Source organism: Astyanax mexicanus, chromosome 11 (assembly GCF_023375975.1).
Source record: "Astyanax mexicanus isolate ESR-SI-001 chromosome 11, AstMex3_surface, whole genome shotgun sequence".
NCBI classification, from domain to species: Eukaryota; Metazoa; Chordata; class Actinopteri; order Characiformes; family Acestrorhamphidae; genus Astyanax; species Astyanax mexicanus.
Window position 1 is genome coordinate 17,341,698 of NC_064418.1, and position 24,898 is coordinate 17,366,595.

The window sequence follows — 24,898 nt, forward strand, 5'->3', positions numbered from 1 at the left end:
CTCACACACGCTCATTTTGCGTGCGCGCTCCCGCCGCGCCAACGAATCTGCGCTCGAGCTCTGCAGAGTGCGATCCACGGGGCTGGAGTGGTGCGCGCGTCTGCATGCAAACGAGGAGACTAAAATAATAGGAATAATATTATGTATTTATTTTTACATGTTTAACAATTTTTAGTGTCTTTTTATCAGCATTCTCGCTCACCTGTCGTCATTTTACATTTGATAAAACAGTATTTATACGGCCACTTTCAGCTAAAAAGCCCTGTAATTTGTGGGATTTTGAGGTGTTGTCTGATGGATGTTGTGTCTCGAAGTCGTTTCTGGACGTTTTGCGGAGCTTTCAGCTGAACCCTATGCCTCATTTACCGGACAGCAGCCGTTTCCCGCGATTGGATTTATAAACAGTGACAAAATCAGGGAATAAAGGCGAGATTTTGGGCCGTTTCGGGACTTTGGACGATACTTTGGGTCTGTTTTTGAGATTAAGAGGAGCTGAAGGATGTACGCTGGACGTAAACGGAGGAAGCCGGTGCAGCGAGCGTAAGTAAACTGTAGCTTTTTACCGCCCGGTTTGCGGTAAGACACACACACAAGCTAGATTGGTTAGTCGCTCAAATGAAAGGCGGGACTAACACAACCAGCCAATCACATGTGAGAAGACCAGAGCTTGACAGCCAATGACTTTTAGTAATTGTATTATATAGAATATAGCAAGAGTGGAACTAAAATGTATATAGATTAATACATACATTATTAAAATTTCTAAGACATAAAAATATACAGTACCTGTTCTCATTCCGTATGTTTTCTTTCTTTTTATAGATTTATTTTATACACTGCAAAATTAAAGAAATTCAAGCTATACAGGTTGCTGCTTTTCCTTCATGCTGTGCTCCAGCTCATCGCAAATCAACCATCTTAGTTGGGTTTAGGTGAGGGGATTGTAGAGGTACTTTTTATTTGTTTGCTACATAAGTTCATATGTGTGCCTTGATTGTTTTAATGTTTTAATGTTAATCTACAATGTAGAAAATAAATAAATTAAATAAAGAAATAAAGATAACATTGAATGAAAAGGTGTGTTCAAACTTTTGACTGTTACTGTAAGTAGTAAAACTATACTGTTCATAACATTTCAGAAACTACTTGCCTTAGGGCTTGTTTTAAAGAGTATGTGTACACACATCTTTCTACAATTTCTTTTTCATATTTGGTTTGACCTTTAAGAAAAATCAAAAGATACAAAATAAATTGAAAGGCTACAACTATTTTAAACTAAAGCTTACTCTTCTTTGAATACATTATCTAAAGTAAAGTACGCATGTTTCTAATCAGTGAATTACTTGTATTACATCATTCCAAAAAAAATAAATCTCTAGGTGAAGTAGAATATTTATTATGGAGCAGGTGTCTAACACTGTGGTTTTCAAACAGTGGTTTGTACAGCGTCCCAAGGTGTTATGCAATATGGTCTCAGACAGTTTGCTTTATGCATAAACATATAAATAATAGAAATATTATAGTTTTTATCTGTAATTTTCTTAGAAATACATTTGTTTGTGTGTTAGTGATTAATCATTAGACTCTGTGCGTACAATAAGCTCTACACTACACTATAAATTAATTATCAACGTCAATTACTAGGAACAACAAAAGAACTCTGTGGAATTCCACAGATTCCAACAGTTTCTGTGTTAGAATGAATAATTGAAACATTAATCTAGGGTTCAAGGGGATACAAACTCATTCTCACACTCCTGTTATTTTTCTCTGCCTCAAGCTTTCTGACCAAAAACACTAATTATTAAATATTAATAATTTGCAGATTGCAAAAGCAGGCAATGCCAACACAGTAGCCCCAGTAGGTGGTACTTGGAAACCAAAAAGAATGGGAAGCTCTGGAGGATCCACATGTAAATTTAAGGTTACTATGCCTGATGTAAAGCTTTAGGGGGCTGTAGGGAGTTTAGTAGCAATTGGTGGTGTTTTAAATTTAGCGGATCAAGCTCCTTCAACGACAAACGCAGCTCCTCTTCTGTGGAGCTAAGTCTAAAGCTATGCTGTAAAAATCTAGAAATAAGGTTAAATAGACTGTTTGGATGTAGAGTTAGCGTAGCTAACTATTTTATGATCCTCCATGATCATCTGTCCACAGCAGTAGCTACTGCAGCCTGCATTCACTTTAAGTAACTTCTTGTACATCAATACATTTACCTACCCTTTAACACATTGTCTATCAGTGGCAGACTTGTTTGAAAGGCAGGGGCAAAAAAAAAGGTAATCTAGTACACAATACAGAGCCCCATCAGTGTAAAAAAATATGATGCACGATAAAAGATTAAACACCAGACTTAACATTTAAATTACAATACTGAGCAATTAAAACTACACATTAGAACTATGTCATCAGACAGGTTATTACAAGGGAATGTTCATTCCACTGTGAGTTTAAATTAAATACTAAACACTAAGTTACATTATTACATTGACTGAAGGGGCATCCAGTTATAAACTTTCCTCATTCTCATCCATGTAGATACACCTTTCTAGCACTGCATCACATTTATTACACTGGAATCGTGGCACTTCTCTGTTGAGGAGCACGTGGGCATCATGTTTTGTCAGTAGTAGAACATTAACTCTGTACAGAACCACATCCCATATATTTGAGTGTATGTATAATAGTGGCACAAAAATGAACTCTTTTCTTTTGTAAGGGCATCCATGTAAGATTTCCTGCTCTAGAGGTCACATCATCAGAAATACTTGCAAGAACTGACACTTCACAGGCCACTCAGGCATTTTGCCCCATGTGAACTGCAGGCAATATGAAACAAAAGCAGGTTGTTGCCAGCCCCTGCCCCCTTTTTTGAGGCCACCAGTGCTGTCTATCCCAGAAAGTACCGCCATTATATGATATCCAGTGTACTTATTCTGTCCTTATTTTGTGAATGTTATGTATATTTGGACGTTCATGCAGGTCATTGAGAATTTAGGTGTTTAGATTCTTTACTACGTATAGCACTCACACACCCTAGCTTGATCTAGGGCAAGATGTGCTCCTGCCTCTGGGAGATGCACTCAGAGAGACCTGACAGAAGTGTGTGAAACTATCTTGGGATACGGGATATGCTCTGCATCAGGGCACTCAGGCAGAATGTCACCTTGGGTGGTGGCAAGGCTTGTACCCCCTGCGCAAGCGAAAAGATCTAGCTGTTAGAGAGAGAAACACGCTCATGGCTAAGAGTTCACACCCTCTCATCTCTACTGTCCTCAGATTTCGTGAAGTTTAATGGTAATTAATGATATGTTGATTATTCAAAAATATTTTAAAGGATCAACTTATCATGTGGTACATTTTCTAATTTGCTAAAAGTTTAAATTGTAAAGATAAATGTGCAACTTCCTCTTGCTAAAGTGATTGTTTGGCCAATTTTTTTTTTCAATTTACCCCCCATTGTCATCTGTTAGCCAGGATAAAACAGTATTATTTTTTTTTTATAAAACTTAACTATATAAACCAGATTGTTCATTGCTTAGTATTTAAACTTTCTGCTATAATTGAAAATATTCAGGAATATCAGTTTCTCTGAGGTGAAACTTAGTCACCCAACTTAACTATGTTCATGTGGTGGAGACAATCATGTCATGTCTATTTATATAATCTATTTATTGTATGTGTGAAAATGTTTTTAATAGAATTCATTTACAAAAATGCAAAATGCACGTTATCTTACTATTGATTAACTCTTCAGCCATGTTGGAAATTATTCAGGTCACAACTCATCAAGCCACAACTTGAGCGTGTGAATTTAAAAGGTGACCATGCGGGGAGTCTTATTGTAAAATTTCCAATGAACCCGACACCAAATCTTACTGCACAGTTCCTCCATCCTGCAGACAAGATATATGCATCTAGCAGCTTAGAATTTGTAGAAAATTTAACTTCATTTCAAATACATTTATGCATATTTAAATATACACTAACCATCAAAAAACTTGCAGTGCTGTTGTGAAGAAAGATAACGGTTTTCTGGAACAATAATGACTTGAATTTGCACTTTAACCTCCTAAGACCCGAACTCTTGCATGACATGCATGTTTTATCTTTCTTTGCTATTTGGGCTAATTGGCACCTGATTAGTGTAAAAACAAAGAATTATCTTTTTACATGATGTAGTTTCTGAGAAAAGTGATGTCCACACACATGGACTTTAGTTTTGTATTTTGATAGAACACAATGAAGTCGGAATAAGTAATGATGTGCAAAACATTTATTTTGTGCCTGAACAAAGCAGCATTTTTTGCCTGAGTGCAAAACAAATATAAAAACAACAATTGTGCCCATTTGAGCAATATGGCTCATTTAAAGCTGCTTCAACAGGAAGACACAACAAAGTAAAAAACATTTACTGTTCATTTAGCAAAATCGAAACAAGAACTTGTTCTTTGGACAGCAAAGTTTAGTGGTCTAGACAACCCAAAATGAGATGTCCACACATGTGGATGTCGGGTCCTACGAGTTTAAGGGCCCAACAAAACATTTTAAAGGTTGTGAAACGAGTGTCTATACATTTTCTGAATTCACAGTCCATTGCTCCTGTCTCCACATCTTGCTTTGAGTAAGCCAGACCTATTCCCAATTGAAAATGTGCTAATTGAGATCCTATCAACACTCAACCTCTATTTTCAGGAATCTGCATGGGATGCACAGGATATCATTAGGAACCTCTACGACTCCATGCTGAGACATCTGGCGTGTTGCATTTCACATGCATTATGCAATACTTCTGTACCTGTAGCTCAAAACAGATTGCCTGTATTAGTCTCAATTTTTATTAGTTTATTGTTTCTGATACTATTTCTTTCAAATAGCATTGCAATCCAACATTATTTTTTATTATGAGTATATATTGTGATTTAAAGAGGAGGTAAATGCTAATTATTGTGTGATGAGTTTTAAACATATAAAACCAGTATTCTTTAAATAAAAATTAAATAAAAACATGCACACATTTTCGTAGCTGCCAGAAAATTTGTTTCTGAAGACCTAGAAGACTTGCTGGTAATATGTGGCTTTGAGCTATTTGTTAGCTAAATTAACCTTGTAGCTCCAGTTCAAAACAAAGCAGCTTTTGAGACTAATCATGGCTGACTAAAATTAGTGCAAGGGGTAATTTGTGTAAATGTAATTTTTGATCAAGTCGCTTTAACCTTGCTCAGCAAGGCTAATGGCTAAATCAGTCTCCATGTCGCTAACATTGTTAAATATTTACAGTTGAGTATAAGTAGCTCAGTGGTGCAGTAAGGCTCTTTGTGGTCCACCTGTGGAGAATTAACCTGTTTCCTAATGCTGCTCCCTGCAGGGTCAAGCAGCCTCCAGCCGAAGGTGCCAAATCCAACCCGTCCAAGCGTCACAGAGATCGCCTGAACTCGGAGCTGGAGCGGTTGGCCAGTCTGCTGCCTTTCTCTGAAGAGGTCACATCCAGTCTAGACAAGCTTTCCATCCTCCGCCTGAGCGTCAGTTACGTGCGTGCCAAGAACTTCTTCTCTGGTAAGACTTTACAGAGCCCTGCCATGTGGAGATGTGAAGGTTTTCCAAGAAACACATTAACATTCACAGAGCTGTTCAGAGTTTGATTGTACTGCTCTATATACAAAGACATCTTCAGAGGTCTACTTCAGAGATCAAGTTATTTTTCTTCATGGCCTTGCTAGGTTCAGTGATGAAATGATCAAACATAATAAATCACATTACCTTAACAACTTTATTAATAAGATGCAATGTGATAACATTGTTGGAGAACCAATATCGATATAAAAACAATAAATAAAGTTCCTGAATAATTCCTAATTTAAGCTTCTCCAAGGTTTACTAGGGCTCGACTTGGTTGCATTTATGTTTCTCGAGATAAGAAGTAGTTTGGTGTGAGCGTTCACTCTGGACTTCTAACTCACTCACCCTTACTCTAGGGCTGAAACTGATGACTATTTTAGCAGTCAACTAATCTGAATTTACTTTATAGATTAGTTGATTAGTCTGGATTATTTTTTGTCTTCCTCTTTTTTTGTACTTCCGATCCAATGCATGTTGTACTGCACAGTAATTTTCAAATGTTTAGACCAATTGTGCAGTACATTTTAATAGTTGAACATAGGTATATTAACCTAACAATTACAATGTATTATTGAGAAAAGTCAAACATGCTGGATGGTATTTTCAGAAGATTCAAGTCTAACCCAGTCTAACCACACTCTTCATGAAAACCATCACCTTGTATATGCACTCATCTGGAAAATCCAAGGTCTCCTTATTGGCTGTGGGAAGAGGCAGCAGAAGAGGCACAGAGCATGGCGCCGAGTGGTCCAGCAGTCTAAAGCGCTGCCACTATGAGCGGGAGGCAGCTCATGCAGCTTTGCCATTAAGCTGCCGGCGCTCAGAGGGAGCACAGTTGACCTTGCTCCCTCCGGGTGGGTAGATGGCGCTCTCTCCCCATCACGCTTAAAGGTGGCGCCAGGCGGCACAAGGCGTCTGTAAGTGAATGTATTGGAACCTAGCCACTGTTCTTTCCTCCGAGTGCGCTAGCTGCTCAGGCAATGATTAATCAGCAGCAGCTCTAAAAAAAGGAGTGACTGACTTCACACGTGTCGGAGAAGGCGTGTGCTCGTCCGCATCCTCCTAGGGTCGCAGGTGCGACTGGTGATGGGGACAATTGGAAAGCCAAATTTGGAGAAATTTAGAAATAATTTTATCAGTAATAAAATTATTTAAAAAAATAAGAAGAGGGACAGAGCTGTTAAACACAGAGGACACTGTGTGGCGGGGTGCAGTCGATATTTCTGCCGGCCGCTGGAAGGAGAATGCTGCAATGCGGGTTAAGGATGCTCTTGAAGCATGAATAATTGAGAGAAACCTAGGAGCTTAAAGAATTCATGAACTGGAGGGTGGGCAGTGTTTGTTTAAGACTGGGATGTTTCAGAACATCTGTCCTGGGGGCTCGGACTGGGCAGGATAAACAGAGGGGAGTGAAAGACTGTATTTTCTCAATATTTAACCAAATTTTTAAGTGCAGGTGTTTTGTGGTTATGGGGCATGTTACTGAGTAAGCAGGATGCTCTTGTGCATCTTCAATACATGCTAAAAGCTGTGTGAATCAAATGATCCCTTTGACTTAGTGATTGATTTAGTGCACTCCTCACAAGCTGTACAGAACTAGGATAGTTAAGTTAGCTCAGCTAACTTAACCTTGGCATGTTTGTTTATCAAAAGGCTGGCTGTTTTTTCTTTGTAAATTTCACTCACATATGATGGGTTCTTGGTGGTTGGTAGAGTGGCTGCATATCTCAGGGTAAAAAAAATATATAAATATTGAGTGCTCCTTCAAGCAATACGGTAATGCTTTCCTCTACACCATACACCTCTACACCATTCCAAACATTAACCTTTCCAGTAGACAAAATGTGATGCAGTGATTTATAGGCTTACATTCCCTTACAGGTGAAAAAACATGGCCAAGTAACCAGTTTGGTGATCCTCTAGTGGATTCTTTAATGTGGCCTTACAATGGGATGAACTGTAAACTGTTAACAGCAAAAAATGTCAATAGAGAATTGTAAAATTACAGAAATTCATGGTGGAGAGAGATTATCTAAATTCAGAGTATTACAGCTTTTTATGTAATATTTTGGCATAAATAAATACATTTAGTTAACATTCTAATTTTACTTCATATGTCGTCAAAGTACAAAATCAAGTAGAAAATCATATGAACTTTAAATATTTAAGGGTCTTTAGCTCCTATGAAATACTGAGGTATTTCAGTGTAAATTAACTGTTAAAGAGAGGTAAAATACTGCCAAGCTGAAACACAGCCAGCATAAAGCTATATTTTACCGTCAAGAAAAAGACAACTTAAATCTTATGGCCTACAACAGGCAAGTTTAAATAAACAGGCAACCATTGCATAAACTATAAATAAATACCCAAGAATACTATGGTAGGCAAGAGTCCACAGTGATGTGGGTGGGGTTGGGGAGACAAATAATACAATTATTTATACAAATAAAGTTGATGTTAAGGGGGCCAATAAGAAAAATTTAATTTTTGTGTACCGTATTTTTCAAACTATAAGGCACACCAGATTGTAAGGTGCACTAACAATAAACATCTATTTTTTGTTGTGTTTTCATACATAAGGCACACCGCATTATAAAGAAACAGGGGTGTCACCAAGTTCAGACGAGTTAGAAAATCAAACAAGCACCTAATGTAAATGTACACAGATTTCTCCTGAAAACTGTTTATTTGGGTGAGTAAAGCACTTCTGTTTATTTACAGTAAGCTTAGACTTACAGATTTCCACTAAAGATGGAGCATTAGCATTAGCGGCTAACCGCTAACTGAAACCCCTGTATAATGCTGTATTTTAGTATGTATTTACTGCTCCTTACATCCTGACTGGTAAAATTTATACATAAGGCGCACCGGATTATAAGGCGCACTGACAATTTTTGGGAAAATTAAAGGATTTTAAGTAAGAAAAATACGGTAACATACTAAGAAATGTTAGATTTTTTGTGGGTCTTAGCTTATCAGTTTAGGTAATATTTACTCTAAATATGGGGCAAACGCAAAAAGTAAGACCACAATGTTGCTTCAAATGTATTTAGTAGATTACTTTCGTTACTTTTTACAGTCTATTATTGGGTAGATTTTAGGAAGCTTCTGCATGTGGTAGATTTTTATGTTTTTGTCTAGTGATTAGCCTTAAATATATCCACCTGTTATTCCCTCAAATGTTACTGTTATATTCTGTACGCAGGTGGCAGCTCTTTTCATAGGGCATCCCAAATTGCAGTGTGTTCTACAGTTTTACAATGAACCATCATTATTTAATGTTTGAGTTTACTGTCAAAATACAGGAATTGGTTACAATGTGTGATTAATAGTAAATAGTCATTCACATTGTTTCAGTTTTAGCCACACCCCTCTGCATTTTTTTATTTTAGGGGAGGGGCTTAATGTAGTCTGAGCTGTAACCCTGACGGAAATACACCATGCATTCTTTGAAATTGCAAATACTGAGTTTTTCCAATAAAATAATCTTAATCTTAAACAAGGAAGAAGATTGTATCAAATGTGGTGCATCATAGCTTTTTACATGGTGTGCTTAGCAGGGCCTTGTTTCCACAATTAAGTACAAATTTAATGATTAATCTCAATGCATTTTATGACTCATCACTGCCCGTTTGCAAACTGACATTATACATGTGTTTTCATATTTGTCCTTCTGATTTAATGGCCTGAAGTAACCTATAATTTGTTTTATGTAAACAATACACACTCCCCCTGTCAGCCCTGGATTACATCACCAGAGGATTGTGGGGCATGGAGGTTATGAAAACAGAGACTTAGCCGCTCAGAGCTGTGGATCAACTTCCCTCAGACCAGACTGGTGATTTAGTATTGCATATTTTTTCTGTCCTCATACCATAGTGCCATCAAAAAATTAAGTGAATGTGTAGTGACAGTTGTACATAATGTTCTGGTTTAAGTGTAGGGTTCTGGTTCTGCAGATTCTGCTCAATATTACACCACAAGGCATTATACAAAGCATTACACCAACACCAACAGTCTGCATGTAAGCAGCTCCTGTTTCATAATGAAATTTGGCAGTTTCACAGTGGTGGCCTGCAGCCCTGCAGTGTTGTGTGTTCCTGTATCTCTCTGAGTTCACTGAAACGTGTGTGCAATCAAACGACTTGTACAACTTGAACAAAACCTTTCAGAGCCTGTTTAATCTTTTGCTCAGCATTATCCCACCCAGCTGCCTCGTCTTCAGGCAGACACCCGTCCTTCTGTTGCTGTAGTGGCAAATGGAGCTGAGGCGTCTGAAACAGCAAGATTTAAATGTTACTGCAAGCTTATTATTCCATTATTATTGATCATTGTTTTTCAGTACATACTAAAATGATAAGGTATGCATTTAGGGCAGGGGTGTTTAATTAGAATTCAGTTTGGTCCAGTTAGAGAAAATTTCTCCAGGCCAAGCTCCAGACCGTCGCCATTTTTAACTTGTGTTATGATTCAGTATTATATCCTGTATACTGAAGAAGACTATAGTAGTTCTGTCAGTGTTTTATGTCATCACCCGCTGAAAGACAAAACAAATTACACATACAGATCTGATTGGCAGAGGAGAGAGTTTGGTGATCTTACAGCACACGTGAAGTGTTCGTACAGCAGTTGTCATCAAACTTTGTCTAACAAAGCTGATATACTCTATAGCTGCCCCCCAGTTGTGTACTATACACTAATAATACATAATAATATAAGGTATATACTGTATACTAAGCTTAATAATGCAGGATTTGCTGGTTAGTGCACAAATGATTAATGTACCAACATCTTTTGTATTAACAGGATATAATGAAGTGTTGCTATGCAAACACACTGTTTATCACTGCAAAATACACTCTCCACTGCCTCTACACTTATGCACAGTTTTTTCTTTTTTAATTGTTGCAGGTGTGAGAAGCTCTTCCTTTTCCGTTTTGCATTGCATTGTGGGATAATATTGTGGGATAATATCCATCCATGTCCATTGTTACTATACTCAAAAAACAACCATAAAAAAATAATTAAAAATGAAATTAAATGTAAGCAGAAGGATTTACTCCAGACCATCTTCAATCGTCCCTTCTAACTTTAATGGATCATCATGTTTTTCTGGCTACACTCAACATTTTTTTTGCAGTTTATACAGTTTTATTGATGTGGGGTGGCAGAAAATTGTCCATCCTGTCATTGTCGACTGTTCTGCTGCTTGCATGCATGCATGACAGGAAAAAAAAAGAAAATAAAAAGTGCTCAAGCTGGAAAACTATAATTTTGTGTAGTCTTATACATTTCATTAATATTAAGTTAAGTAACTTCTGAGGTGCAGAAAGGAACAGTATTCTGAAAATTAGAAGGCTTTTACAGATAAAGGAGAGCTGCTCATTTTAAACCACAAATCAGAGAAAAGGGCTATTTTTGTCACTCAGTTATCAGAGAGGATTAGGATGCATCCTTTGAGCGATGGATGACCCAATTTAGAGGGTGCAAATAGATAAAAGCAGACAGCACTTAAGGTGAAAGGTGGCCTGAAGCCCCACCTCCATCCTGTGTGACTAAAGCGGTGAAAGTTGTCGGGTCAGGTCTTTGCATAGTTAGAGTGGCTAAGCCTATTAGCGCACTCCTCCAGATTCCTGGAAAATCGGGATATGCATGGAATCATGGGAATCTTCCTCCTCGCAGTTCTCCTGCACAGCGCTTTACAGGCTGTGTCTCCAGGCGGTGTCTGGTGTGATTGTGAGGAAACCTGTCGATACATTTTAACACACCAGCAGTGATTGCTGCTAGATGAACTGAATGAGGTCATCTAGAAGAAGGTCATCATTTTTGAAGATGTTTTAGCTAAAGATGTATCCATTCACGTGGAAAGATATTGATTTGCCCAGTGACCTACATCCCTGGAATCAGCTGAAGATCGGTACTGTGTAGTGCACCTATTATATGATTTCAGGTGGTGGAGAAGTAAAGCAGAGTTGATGTTCCTCATAGCTGGAGTAGAGCAGCTATTAAGGAAAAATCTGCTAGTTGAAAATTAGATTTTTGAAATTGATTATGTGTGCCAGCCCTCCATCTCTACTTCCTGTAGTTATGGCTCCTGTTCCTAGCTTTCTATATTACCTCAGAATAATAGCAACAGCTGAGCATATGATTTAGATGCCCTTTAAATGCCCAGAGATATTTAAAAGTTGAATGTTCTGAAATTTACTGAGTTAATATGTAATTTTTTTTGGCTGTCACATTTGACAGACTGAACTGAGTGTGTACTTAGTGAGTGAGCAGCCCTTAACCCTCCCCCACTGCATTTCTGTACCCAGTAATTTGTGTACTGTGCTGCTGATACAAATCAAAGATCAGTTGACATTAAAATTTGGAGTCAAAAAAAGGATTATTAACAAACATTTTTGATTGTGTTGAAAAATCGTTGCAGCCCTAGTTGGGGGGTTTTGCCCTGTCCTCAGTGCTTAAATTAAATTACTCTTTAAAGTGTATAAAACAATTTAATATTTTTTGTTACAGTTATTTTTGCTATTTTCATAAAAATATTAAAGTATTTAAACAAAAAACAGTCTTTTAACAACAGCAAATAGAACCACATTCTATCAGCTATTGTTAAATGATGGTTCTTAAAAAAGGGACCATCCAGACTGTTATCAGCAACAAATCCAAACACCAGGCTCTGTTATGGTATGATTTAAATACACTTTTGTCATGCAGGATTACTGCAGAAATGTACACTAAAAATTCTGTGTATTTTATAAATGAGACAATGAGAAACCACATGCTACACGCACCACACATTAGGAGAGTTTTGAAATGAAAAATACAAAGACAACCCTATTCTGTTGCACAACTGAGGCATGTTTTCAGGAACAATGGGACCAAATACACCTGAAACACACTCCAGACCTTTTTTAAGTGTTGTGAGAAGGCGTGGCAACATTGCAGTGATAGATGCTTTACTATTCACATATTTTATGCAGGAATGGATGTATATTAATGAATGAAATTAAGTTCAGCATGCTGGAAACATGTAATATCATTGGGTCATACTGTCTACAATCAAATAAAGTCAAAGCAAATGGAAGAAACACTGTGCTTTTATTTGGCTTCCAGCTTGCCTCTCTTTCCAAAATCTCTCTCCCCAGCGCACTCAGATGGTCAGTCCCACGTGACAAGGCACATTATCTGTGTTAGCTGCTCTTCAGTGACCCCTCCCCCTTTGCTGTGTTTAAGTGGGGCAACCCCCTGTTCTGCCAGTCCAGCATGGAGATAGACAGAAAGTGATGAGTGGTTTGCTCTTCCACTTGCCATGTACATGGCTCTTATCTGAGGTGCTGTTAACTTGCAGTTTCTGAGGCTTGGAACTCTAATGAACTTATCCTGTGCAATAGATGCATCTATTGCTCTTCCTTTCCCGGGGCAGTCCTGATTATAACCAATTTTATCATAATGTTTTGATGGATTTTATTTTATCAATTAAATTTTTTTAGTTGAGTAGTTCTTGCCATAATATGGATTAGAACATAACTCAAATAGGACTATTCACTGTATACCAACTCTACCTCTTTACAACACAACTGATGCTCTCAAACACACTAAGAGGACAAGATATTCAAATAATTAACTAAGTGTGGAGTGGATTTAAATTACAAATCAATAATTTAAAACATTGTTCACAAGCCCATACATTGATATAATTTTCTGACCTCGTATACACACAGGCGCAGAGAAACTTGTAGACATGAATCACAGAAAGTTATATTATACAATACACGCAAGTGAACACAGTGGGCAATATGGTAAGCAGCAAAAACGTCATGTTCATTTATCGCACAAAGTAGTAGATAATGTAATTATCGTGACAGACCTACTGTCCATAATCAAGCCACAGTCAGGTCGTCTGAATAAAGCTGCTTCAGTGCTACGTGAATGTATGCCAGGCGCTCTGTTTGTGTTCTGTTCAAATCAGAAGCAGTCGTGTGTGTGTGTGTGTGTGTGTGTGTGTGTGCAGTGCGTGGCGTTGCATGAATGTTGCATACTCATTCAGTGAGACCCAGGGAATAGTGGAGGGCTAAATTTAAGCCTTGCCAGTCAGAGGGAGCATTCTCTATTTACTTTTTGTTGGCATAATTAACATACAGTACAGTGCATACACACAAATGTGCACACGTACAAAAAAACGAACAGAAAACGTGCTGAGCTGCACGCAACACTTACGCTTCAGGAGAAGCAAACAGAAAGACTTCAAGCCTAAAGATTCCTTCAGGTTTTAAGGGTTTTAAGAGGGAAATTATCCCAAACCAGATAGCAATAATCTCTAGGCCCAAATAATCTGCCACCATCAGGACAGAGTGTTGCATGTGCCAACACTCTAGTTGCTAAATATATTATGTCAATCAGCCCGAGAAACATGTGCTGACACCCTGTTGTTGGGTATAATATGTAAATCGCCCCAAGCTGCATGTGTCAACACCCTGGTCACCTAGTATAAGATGCGAATCATCTGGAGACGCTTGTGCCAACACCTTTGTCACCAAATATAACACCCTGGTCGCTGAAAAAAGATGTGAATCTCCAGGTGATGCTTCTGCCAACATCCCGGTTGCTGGGTATAATAAGGGAATCTGCCTGTGCTGCATGTGCCAGCATCCAGGTTGCTGAGTATAATACGTAAAATTGGCCTCAGTTGAGTCTCAGTTGATGCTGCAACCCATCAGTCAAGCTCAGGCTGATTCTTCAAGCTGTCTGTGAAGAGTCTTTCCAAACAATATCCTAACATTTTGCCTAAATTAAATGTATTATATGAAAAACATTAAAAACTTGTAATTCTACAATGGGTGTCACTTATCTTCTAAGTGGAACTTGTCCTGGACAACTGCTATATACCCTTGGCCACTGTGCTGTAGCTCAGTTTAATCTTTTTATAGCCTAGGCCTTCTTTATGGAAAGTAACAATTCTATTTCTCACATCCTCAGAGAATTCTTTGCCATATTATATAAAATTGTACGCAAAACCCCAAATTAAACAGCCCAGCTCCCAATTCACACCTGAGACCTTATAACATGTTTACTGTGAGCCACTTGTAAACTCAACAAGCCAAGCCAAGGTTAAACATAACTCAAGGTAAAAATAATAGTATAAATGTGTTCTATTGTAGATATCTTAGAGTGGTTAAGGTGCACAACTCATTATCAGGGCTAAAGAGCACTCAAAGTTGGCTAAAGCTCCACAAATAGCACCAGATAGCTGACTAATAAAGCTCAGAGTCACAAAGTATGGCTGGAAAAATAATGCATATTTCCAATTTCAGTATAGACTAATGCATACAAGCAAATTATTGCATACATGTAAATTCCTCACAAAGGTATGGTCGACTGTAGGAGAAACAGCACACACAGTTAAACCGCTTTTAATGTTTGTTGGTCAATATCAATCCATGAGATTAAAATGCGGTTGGATAAATTCTAGGGTTGCATGTTGGATTACTGGCTGCAGAGAACCACAGCACAGCTGCTTAATCCAGTTGTAAAAAGTAGGATGTCAAGCTCTACGGTCATTTTTGTATGCAAACATCAGTGACTGTTTACAAAATTATTACTGTCCTCTGGGCAGATGGTGGAAGTATGTAGTATATAAACTGCCTTGTAGAATATATTTAGAGCATGTTTGCAGTATTGTATAATTGCCATCTGGAGATTTTTATATATGTAAATATCATGGTCTAAAATCTGAAGTATTTGTATATAAATATATTTTTTGTGATGCACTGGAATTAAATGTTTGGTCAAAACCAAAAATGAAGTCCAGCAATGTTTTGAAATCCCAGCTGTTTGCAATGTGATTGTACCATCAAAAACATTATCATGTTTGGTACAGATTATTTTGCGTTTTAACTTATTTCTACATTTTTTCTACATTTTTTGGGCTAAATCATTTTGGCTGTGGAATTTTCAGTGCATCCCTAGATGTTTTCGTTCACTTACTACCTCACCTCAGTCATATCTGTAGAAAGTAAAAGTTTATTCATGTTTAAATTTTTGGCCAAAATGTTTCTAAATTTGTCTTTACAATGAAGGTCTAGTGTTTGATGGGTGGGCTGGAAAATATGACTAAAAGCACATATCTCAATATGATTAAGAGATATATGATACGATATGATCAAATACTTTAACTATAATGTTAAAGTATCACTATTTATGTATAACACCAAATCATCAAAATGAACAGACCAATAGAAACTGTTCAAAATGACCTGAAATAAACTCTTTTTACATTGAAAGTTTACAAGGTTTTTTCTCTCTCTTGTAAAGTTGCTGTTGTGGAGATAAGAGTTTTTCATTGGACAGTGATGATATATTTTATAAATTGTGTAAAGATGCGTATGGAAAGATACATGTAAAAATATTGCCCAATGTTTCAATGTTTTGTGTGACCACACTATTATTATCTAACACTGCCTTAACCATTTTGCGCATAGAAGGGAGGGGGATCATGTTCTGCAATGATTCTATTCCTCACATCGTCAGAGAGTTCTTTGCTATGAGTTGCCATGTCGAATATCCAGTGATCAGTATGAAAGAATTGTACCCAAAACACCAAATTTAACAGCCCTGCTCTTCGATCACACCTGGAACCTTCTATCTTTTAATGAGTCACATGACACCTGGGAGGGACAATGACAAAGTTGGGCACAGTTTGGACATGTTCACTGTGAGATGTACACTTTTGTTGCTAGTTATTTGGACATTAATGGCTGTGTTTTCAGTCAGTGTTGAGCTGTACACTGACTACTCTAAATTATATCAAAGTTTCATTTCTATAGTGTGGTACCAGGAAAATATATATTTTTATACATTGCCCATCCCTATTTAATGTAAGCATTTTAATTTTGTGAAATGACTCTTTAAGACCCAATGGTTTATAGTTATAAGCGCTGAGCTTTGTGGCCTGTTAGCAGCTTTCGTGTCACAGGTGCCTCTGTGTAGAATAACAGCCCAGCCTCCCCATCCCCATGCAACACCCTGCGCCCAGAAAACCCACAACAGTCCCAGTGTAGAAACATGCCCCTCTCAGAGGTCACAACGTTATCTGGGTCAGTGGATTTTGTCGCATTCACTTGATCAGATTTGAAATCTAAAGAGCAGCGAGAAGCATTCGGATGTAGGTCTACAGCCATGCAGTAATAATTGAGAGACTGAGAGGAAGGGTAAAGCACATGTAAACTGTAATTCTCATTTTTATTTCATTACATTTATTAAGTTTATTAGACCTAATCATTATAGCCTACACTGATTAACCATAAGATTTAAACCACTTGCTGCTGTGTATTCCTACACTCAATGTCCATCTTATCAGCACTCGTTGTAGCACTTTGTAGTTCTATAATTACAGACTGTATTCCTGTATCTGTTTCTCTGTATACTTTATTTTAATCCTCCTTTCACCCTGTTCTTCAATCAGAACCCCACAAGAGAGGCCAGCACAGAGCAGATAGTATTTGGGTACTAGAGAACCATACTTGAGTAAAAGTAGAAGTGCTCTGTCAAAAAGTGACATGAGTAGAAGCTCTACACTTAAGTGGAAGTACTTAAGTATTCAACATGTTTTTGTACGGTACTGCAAGCAGCTTATTTTAAAATGTACTACTTAAAAACTGGAAGTAAAAGTACAGTACTGTGCTATTAGTGTAGTTTTTTTTACAGAAAACAGTGGAAAGTTCTCAGAGTTAAAGGCAAAATGTGAGCAGCGAGGTCTTCTTAAAAGATCAGCTTGAGGAGCTTCATCAAACACAGTGACAGTGCAGAACATCTACCGCTCTTGCTTTAATGGTAATGTGGGTTTTGAAGGATTCCTAACATTTTGATAATAGTAAAGAGTAATAATGCATCACATAAAAATATGTATCAGAGTAAAACTATTAAACTCATCCAAAATATTTAGTGAAATAAAAGTAGAATACTCCAATAGATACAGATACAACCTTTTAGTACTTAAAGGAGAACTCCACTGTGAAATGGATTTTGATGTATTAAAATGACATAAAAAGTACTTACCTTTGTTGAATAGCCCACCTCCACTCTCTTGCAGCTTTCTGAGATCCAGTATTTTGTGCACTTTGCCCAAACAGGCTTTTAGACTGGATGACTGCGGGCATGCCTTGTGCCTGCAGATAAATCACTTGTTCATCATTATACAGGCTCAAAGTAGCTCCACACCTCATTGGTACAATCTGAAGAGCCCTGGCAGTCAGCTGTCAAGTATTTACAAATAGGTAGGATAGTTGAGCAGATTGCAAAATTAATTCCTTAAAAATGCATGAATTCCAGCTGTTGCTGAAAATATCTGGTTACTGTCGAAATTAGAATGCAAAGAACCAACAACAAATTACATAAACATGTCTTAAAATTTTTACTATTCGTGCTCGACAGTTGACTTATTGTGACTTAAATTTAAGATGCCGGCGCCCAGAGTCCCCCTAGAGTCTACCACTGAAGTGTGAAGCTACTTTGAGCTTGGAACAAGTAATTTATCTGCAGGTACGAGGCATGTCCCATATTATCTATTCTAAAAGCATGTTTGGTCAAAGTGCACCAAATACCGGATACTGAATGGAGCTTTGAAGAAAAATACCTTTTTTAAAAACAAGTAAAAAAGACTTTCTGGGTACATTTTACATAATCAATGTTTGTTTACCTCTATGTATACATTTAAAGTTATGTAGGGTCTATTGTTAAGATAAAATGACATTTTCCCTTAATTTATATCAATAAAAATCATATTATTAAAATATATCCTATTAAATATGGACAAATAGAGTGTTTCCCCCCTTTTTAGATGTACTTACATTTAAGCATTAATTTACATTTGTAGGACTGCAAACAGTTAATTTTATTGAGCAATCTGACTAATGCTGGTTTAGGTCAAAGAGCTTCTGATGCCCATGAGCTTAATTTCCTGATTTCTACATGAGTTATTCCTTGTTTTACTTCATTAATGCGTAGAGGAAACTATAAGGTGAAAGAGCTGTCACTGCCTGTTCACTGTGCTCCACTTCACCCATGAAGTCTTCTAATCCCATGTGACCATCTTTATAATACACGTTGAGCCGACACAATAGCATCAATATCCCAGCAGCTTTATGAGCATGGGCCCCTACGATGGGGCCGGCTATTACCGCCATGCAGGCTCACTCAGTCATGTGATGTATGTGTACAGAACACGTATGGAGGCCTTACATGCAGCAGCCTAAATATAGAGTAAGGAGGACACTGAGGGGGATAATGAGGATGAGGAAGAGCTTGACTCTCTGGCATTTGAACTGGAAGAGGAGCTGCAGGGCTGTTATGAGGCTTGTGACTCAGAGCTAATGAAGTACAAACAACAGCGTAACAACCCGTTACTGCCAAAATTAGATTCATATGTTTGGTTTTATAGTTTGGCAGACTGCAAACCTAGGTGGTGTGCCATACCACATTAAACACAATAATATCAGTTTAAAAGTTGTATGGCTTTAAGGGTATTTGTGTGCATTGTTTTTTTGCAGTTTATATGAATGCACATTTTTTGTCACATTTGTCACATTATTTTTCTATTATTTATTTTTTTACATTTTTTATTTTATCCAAAAGTCTCAGTAAGTTAATGTGTTTAGAAATTAGACTAAAATTTCTTTGTTTCTACTGAATATTTTGTCATAGCGATTGTACAAATACCCTGAAACATTGCACTATTATTTTAGGGCTGTATCGCCCACCCCAAATGCAGGAGCTGGTGTGCAGCTGTTTTGGGTGAGTTTGTGGTTGGTGTTTTATAATGGATTAAATCACAACCAGTCCCTTTGGCAGAGCAGGGTTCATTTCCTCTAGCCAGGCAAGCACACAATTCAACATCAATAAGATCTAATCAAATTAATTTTATTCATTTAGCTTTTTTTTAAATGTTGCAAAGCAGCTTTACCAAAATTTATGGTAGCAGAATAGAGAATGAGACAAAACATTGAACATATAATACAGAACCTCCAGTGAGCAATAAAGGCAAGGAAAAACTCCCTCAGAGCTGGAGGAGGAAGAAACCTCGGAGAAACCCAGACTATTATACATCATACATCCACATAGGTCTAATATATTCAGGTGAATAGGCACAGCAGCAATAAAAGCAATAAAAATCATATAAACTTCAATTTAGTCAGTATTGAAGGATGAGCAAAGTGGCATAAACTGGACTGTGGGCAGCTGATCTGTGGTAGGTGATAGGGAAGCCTGACTTCCAAAAACTCATCGGTACTGGGCCGAACAGGTGGACAGTCAGTAACTCAGAGGAGGGCAGAAACATGGAATTAGTTTTAAATAGATTTATGGAGAACAGTGTGGCTAATGACTCCAGTAGATCTGAATAACACAGCCTAACTAAAGGGAGAGAGCCAGAAGGTAAAACACCTATGAATTCTGGGAACTGACAGAAAATCAAAAGCCTGACTCACAAATACTCAAATACATTTTTGTTGGGAATATCTAAACAGTTTCTAGTTTACACTCCAAAACATGATGATTTCTTTGATATTAAAAACTATTGACAGGACAGGTATCGCAAAAATTTAGGCAGGCCTTATGTTCTATTCATCAGTCAGTCCATATTATTTTGTCAAGCTTGAGCTGCTTGTTCATGTAATGGGGAGTAAAACGCCATATGCCCCATTAGTTCTCTATAGGAATGAGGTCACAGTTTTCATTTTGATGTCCAGTCTTTCCGTGAGGAGATAAATGTCGAGGAAATAGCCTTACAATGGCACTGTCACACAAAGTGTCATGTTCTTCACCCCTTTGCCATCATCTTCCCCATTTTCTGACCTTCGTAGCCCATTGTAGAACTCTCCTAATTAAGGGCGAGGCTTTGATTCCTCGCTGCAGACCCTGAGACCCCATTGTGTGGCAGGTCAAGGGCCGTAACGGGTCAGGACACTGTGCTCTGGTGGGACACCGAGATTAATGAGGATGACTTCCCTCCTTTTTTCATTGCGCCCTGCAGTCAGCTCATTCCCATTCACATGCAGACACAGAGGTTAGCACACAGTGGAAATGTGGAAGTTAAGAATATTATTTTAAATTTTAGTATGTGGGTCATTATCAGAATACTGATCAGAAGCTTAACTTAATTACTATGTATCATATGTATAAGTCTTCAGACAACACAGAAATCAGATTTCCCAGCCTGTTCACTTTTTATTGGATTTTTATTGGAAAATTGGCTCATAATAAAAATGTAGATGACCTACAGCTTCTGACATGTTGAATAGTTCATGGTGACATTGTACTGTCTCAAAAATACATTTTTGCTCTTAAGAAAGTGTTTCAGTAGGATATCCCACAGGATCCTACACTGAAATGTCTGGGATTTTTTTTCCTGACAGTGTGGTCGGAAGGTCCAAGGTCCAAAGAAAATAAAGAAAATAGATATTTTCTTTCTTCAAACTTTAGCCTTTCTATTACATTGGTAAAGGTTACCCTTTTTTATCAGTCCATAGGCTTTTTGGTACTTTTTGGTCAATTTCAGCCTGGCCTTCCTATTCACTACATTAATAGTTTTATTCTTCTGGTGAAGCCTCTGTACTTTTGTTATTAAAGTCTTCTGTCTACAGTAGATTGTAATACTCCTGTCCTCTGGAGGTTGTTGCTAACATCACTAGCAGTTGTTTTAGGGTTTTTCTTTACAGCACCCACAATGTTTCTATCATCAACTGCTGTGGGTTTCCTTGGTCTACCTGTTTATGACCTGTTATTTAGTACACCAGTGACGACTTTCCTATTAAGGACATTCTAAATAGTTGTACTGGCTATAGACAATATTCGTGCAATGGCTCTGATTGATTTTCCATCCTCACTCAGCTTCATAGTTGCTTGTTTTTCACCCATAGACAGCTCTCAGTTTTTATATTGGTTAGTCCTCTAACTTTAATTACACACAGATAAAACCTCCATTTAAAACTCATAATCTTATAATGTCAAATTTAAATGTTTCTTACTTTACAGCAGAAATAAAGGAACTGACCTCACGGTTCCAATACTTTTAGAAGGCACTGTAACTTCTGAATTAAAAAAGCTATGGCATGTTTATCAGATGGAACAAAAAACATATACACTAAGGCCTTACAAAATGGATTTTCATAAAGCTGTGGGGTGGATCTAAATATACACTAATGAATTTCATAATGTATATTACTTATTGCTATACTTTATCCTCCATCTTTTATTTGAATATTTGTGGAGGCATTGTGGTCAGCAGGAAGTCGGTGTGATGTAAGTGGAAAGAGTCTGGGGCTGTATTTAGACAGGCCGTTTCAAGATGGAAACTAATGAATTGGTAACGAGGCCGAGGCTGCCTGAGAGTGCAGTGTGTGTATTCTACTAAACATAAAGCGTTCTGACATTCACAGCAGTGCTTCGTAAACATTATTCCAGTGATAAACCTCTCTCTCTCTTTCTCTCTCTTTCCCACAGTTGCCCTGAAGAACCACAACTCTAGTGGGGCGACTGCCAACATTGGTAACCGTGACAACGGGAAAGCCGTGGGATTTGCGGGCTGTTGGATGCCAGAGGGTGAACTCCTCCTGCAGGTCAGAGCAATGGGCGAGTTACAGCACCACTGACCCAATATCAAACTGCTACTGTATGTGTGTGTATGTGCAAGTGCGTTTTCTTTTTTTGTGCACAATTTCAGGACAAAAATATCAATGCCAGGACTACGACACAACCTAAATGGTACAGTTGTGACTGACACGAATGGTAAAAACACTGATAACCTAAAAAGACTAATATAAGGATATATTTACAAGTAAGATTTTTTTTTTTTTTGCTTAAAGAAGAAATCTGGTGTGAAATGAACTTAAGTAGAATAGCCCACCTCCTTTCACCCGCAGCCAGTGTTGGGCATGTTACTTTGAAAAAGTAATTAGTTCTAGTTACTAGTAACACAGTTTATTTCAACGCCGTTATTCCCATCACTGCCCGCAGCATTTGAAAATACAATGCTTTTAGACGATGCTCCCAACATGCTTGCAAGTGTGTAGTGCCTCCGTCTTGAAATTAAGTCAAGATAAGTCGACTGATGAGCACAAACAGATAGGTAGTATAGAGTAACAGATTGCAAAATTATAGTGATCTTTTTAGAAACAGGTGGAATTCATGCATTTTCACAGAATTCATTTTGCTTCTGTTCTCTATCCTACCAATGCGTTTTTACCAATCGAGCCTTTTAACACCACCATCTTGCATTTGAATCATACACATTTTGGCATGCTGGTATGAGTGGATCAGATAAAGCAATGCTTCTATAATTATATAAACAATGCATGTTGTGTAAGTAATCCTTTAGTCTTTTATCAGTGGTCACAGGATGCTGCCCACAGGACACTGTCGGCTGGATATTTTTTATATGGTGGGCTATTATCAGTCCAGCAGTGACACTGAGGTGTTTAAAAGCTCCTGCATGAGCACTGCTGTATGTCTGATCCACTTAAACCAGCACAACACACACTAACACCTCATACTCCACCACCATGCTAATAAGTGTCACTGCAGTGCTGAGAATAACCCACCAGCCACCACCCAAATAATTAATAACTGGTGGTCCTGTGGGGAGATTAGATTTTTGAAGGTATTTTGCATTAAAATCCTCCTGGGCATTATCTTTTGTTGTCATGTGTGGTTCCCCACTGGCAAAGCTGTCCAAGGTTCCAATCGCCAGAAAAATTTCTTAAATTGTAAAAAAAAAAAAAGGCATTGGGATATATAGTGATATCTGAATCATACTGAAATTGGTAGATAATGTAAAATAACTGCAAGAGAAATGTGCAGAAAGGGTTGAAATTTAAAACTAATTTTTTCCAGATAATTTGTAATGTTTAGGAAATGCCATACTTATGTCCTGAAATTGTATGAAAACAAATTTGCACAGTGTGTTTGCATTCATGAAATCAATATGGTGAGTAACTCAAAGCCCCATTCCTTATAAAGTGTTATTTGTGTACAGGGTACACATACATGAACATATATGTTGTATTCTAGTAATAAAGCACAGTGAAATTAAATCATGTTATCTCTTCTGTGGTTATACTTGAGCAAATTCTATTCTGCTACAGTGACGTAAATCATTTATGCTCTGAAAGATTAAATTATTCACGGTTGGTGGGAAAAACAAAAGGCAAAGGTGCATCAGCTGCCATTGAGGAATTTGGAATCGCTCTAGTAACAGAATTAGAAAACCTGAGCTGTGGTTCACGTTTAGAGAGTAACAACTGTAAGCTGGTATTATTGGGATTTGTATTATGATTTTCTTGCTGTTTAGTTTCAGTTATGCTCATAAAGATAGTGCTGTTTTAGCACAGAACCATTGTACTGTACATAGTAAAATCCACAGTGTTAAAATCACAGTGTGAACATGATTTACTCCCTGGGAGTTATCCTAACAATCCTCACTGTTGAACAATCTGCAGAGTTAAAGTTTAATTTAATACCCCAAAGTTTTTAATCTTACAGGCTATGAAAAATTCTGTGTATTGTAAAAACAAACTTTTAAAATCATTGTGTTATGTTTACAGTCTAGAGCTGGTGCATAGCAATGGAAATAAACTAAGCTTCAGAACTTAATGCAAAAAAGGCTGTGCTACTTGATTTTGCTTTAACGCTCTTTAGACACCATTATTCTTTGTTTGTGGTGTGTGTCTTCATATGGTACATGTGGTTGTTTAGATAAATATGATTTAGTTGTGGTGTTATACCGGTGAAGCATTATTCACCCTCTGCTTGTTTTGTGATCTTCAAGCTCTCCCCTGTTCTTTGCGATCTACATACTCTTTCTTGTTCTAAATGATGTTCAATCAAGACTAATGTAATTTGTTCTGTCTTATAGCTAACTTGTTTCTTAATTCAGAATATAACAATATATACAGTTGTGGTCAAAAGTTTACATACACTTGTAAAAAAACATAATATTATGGCTGTCTTGAGTTTTCAATAAGTTCTACAACTCTTATTTTTCTGTGATAGAGTGATCGGAACACATACATGTTTGTCACAAAAAACAGTCATAAAATTTGGTTCTTTCATAAATTTATTATGGGTCTGCTGAAAATGTCACCAAATCTGCTGGGTCAAAAATATACATACAGCAACAAAATTTGTCAATTTTGGTGATGTAGCGAGTTGTGTCAATCAAATTAGCTTCATGTCATGGCCTCTTCACTTCTTGTAAGTGATTCTGATTGACTACAGCTGTTGACTTCTCAT

The 24,898-nt window shown here is 37.5% G+C and overlaps 1 protein-coding gene across 2 annotated transcripts in view; it reads left to right on the forward strand.

Moving 5' to 3' along the window:
- Positions 1-24,898, forward strand: part of LOC103045566 (aryl hydrocarbon receptor) — a 43,386-nt gene continuing 18,488 nt past the window's right edge. For both annotated transcript variants that reach the window (XR_007441135.1, XM_007230034.4), the window contains exons 1-3: positions 1-540; positions 5,367-5,554; positions 22,112-22,227. Coding sequence is in view for 1 of the 2 variants with exons in the window: in XM_007230034.4 (XP_007230096.3) it covers positions 500-540; positions 5,367-5,554; positions 22,112-22,227 (345 nt within the window). In the remaining variant the exon portion in view is untranslated. The remainder of the gene's footprint in view (positions 541-5,366; positions 5,555-22,111; positions 22,228-24,898) is intronic.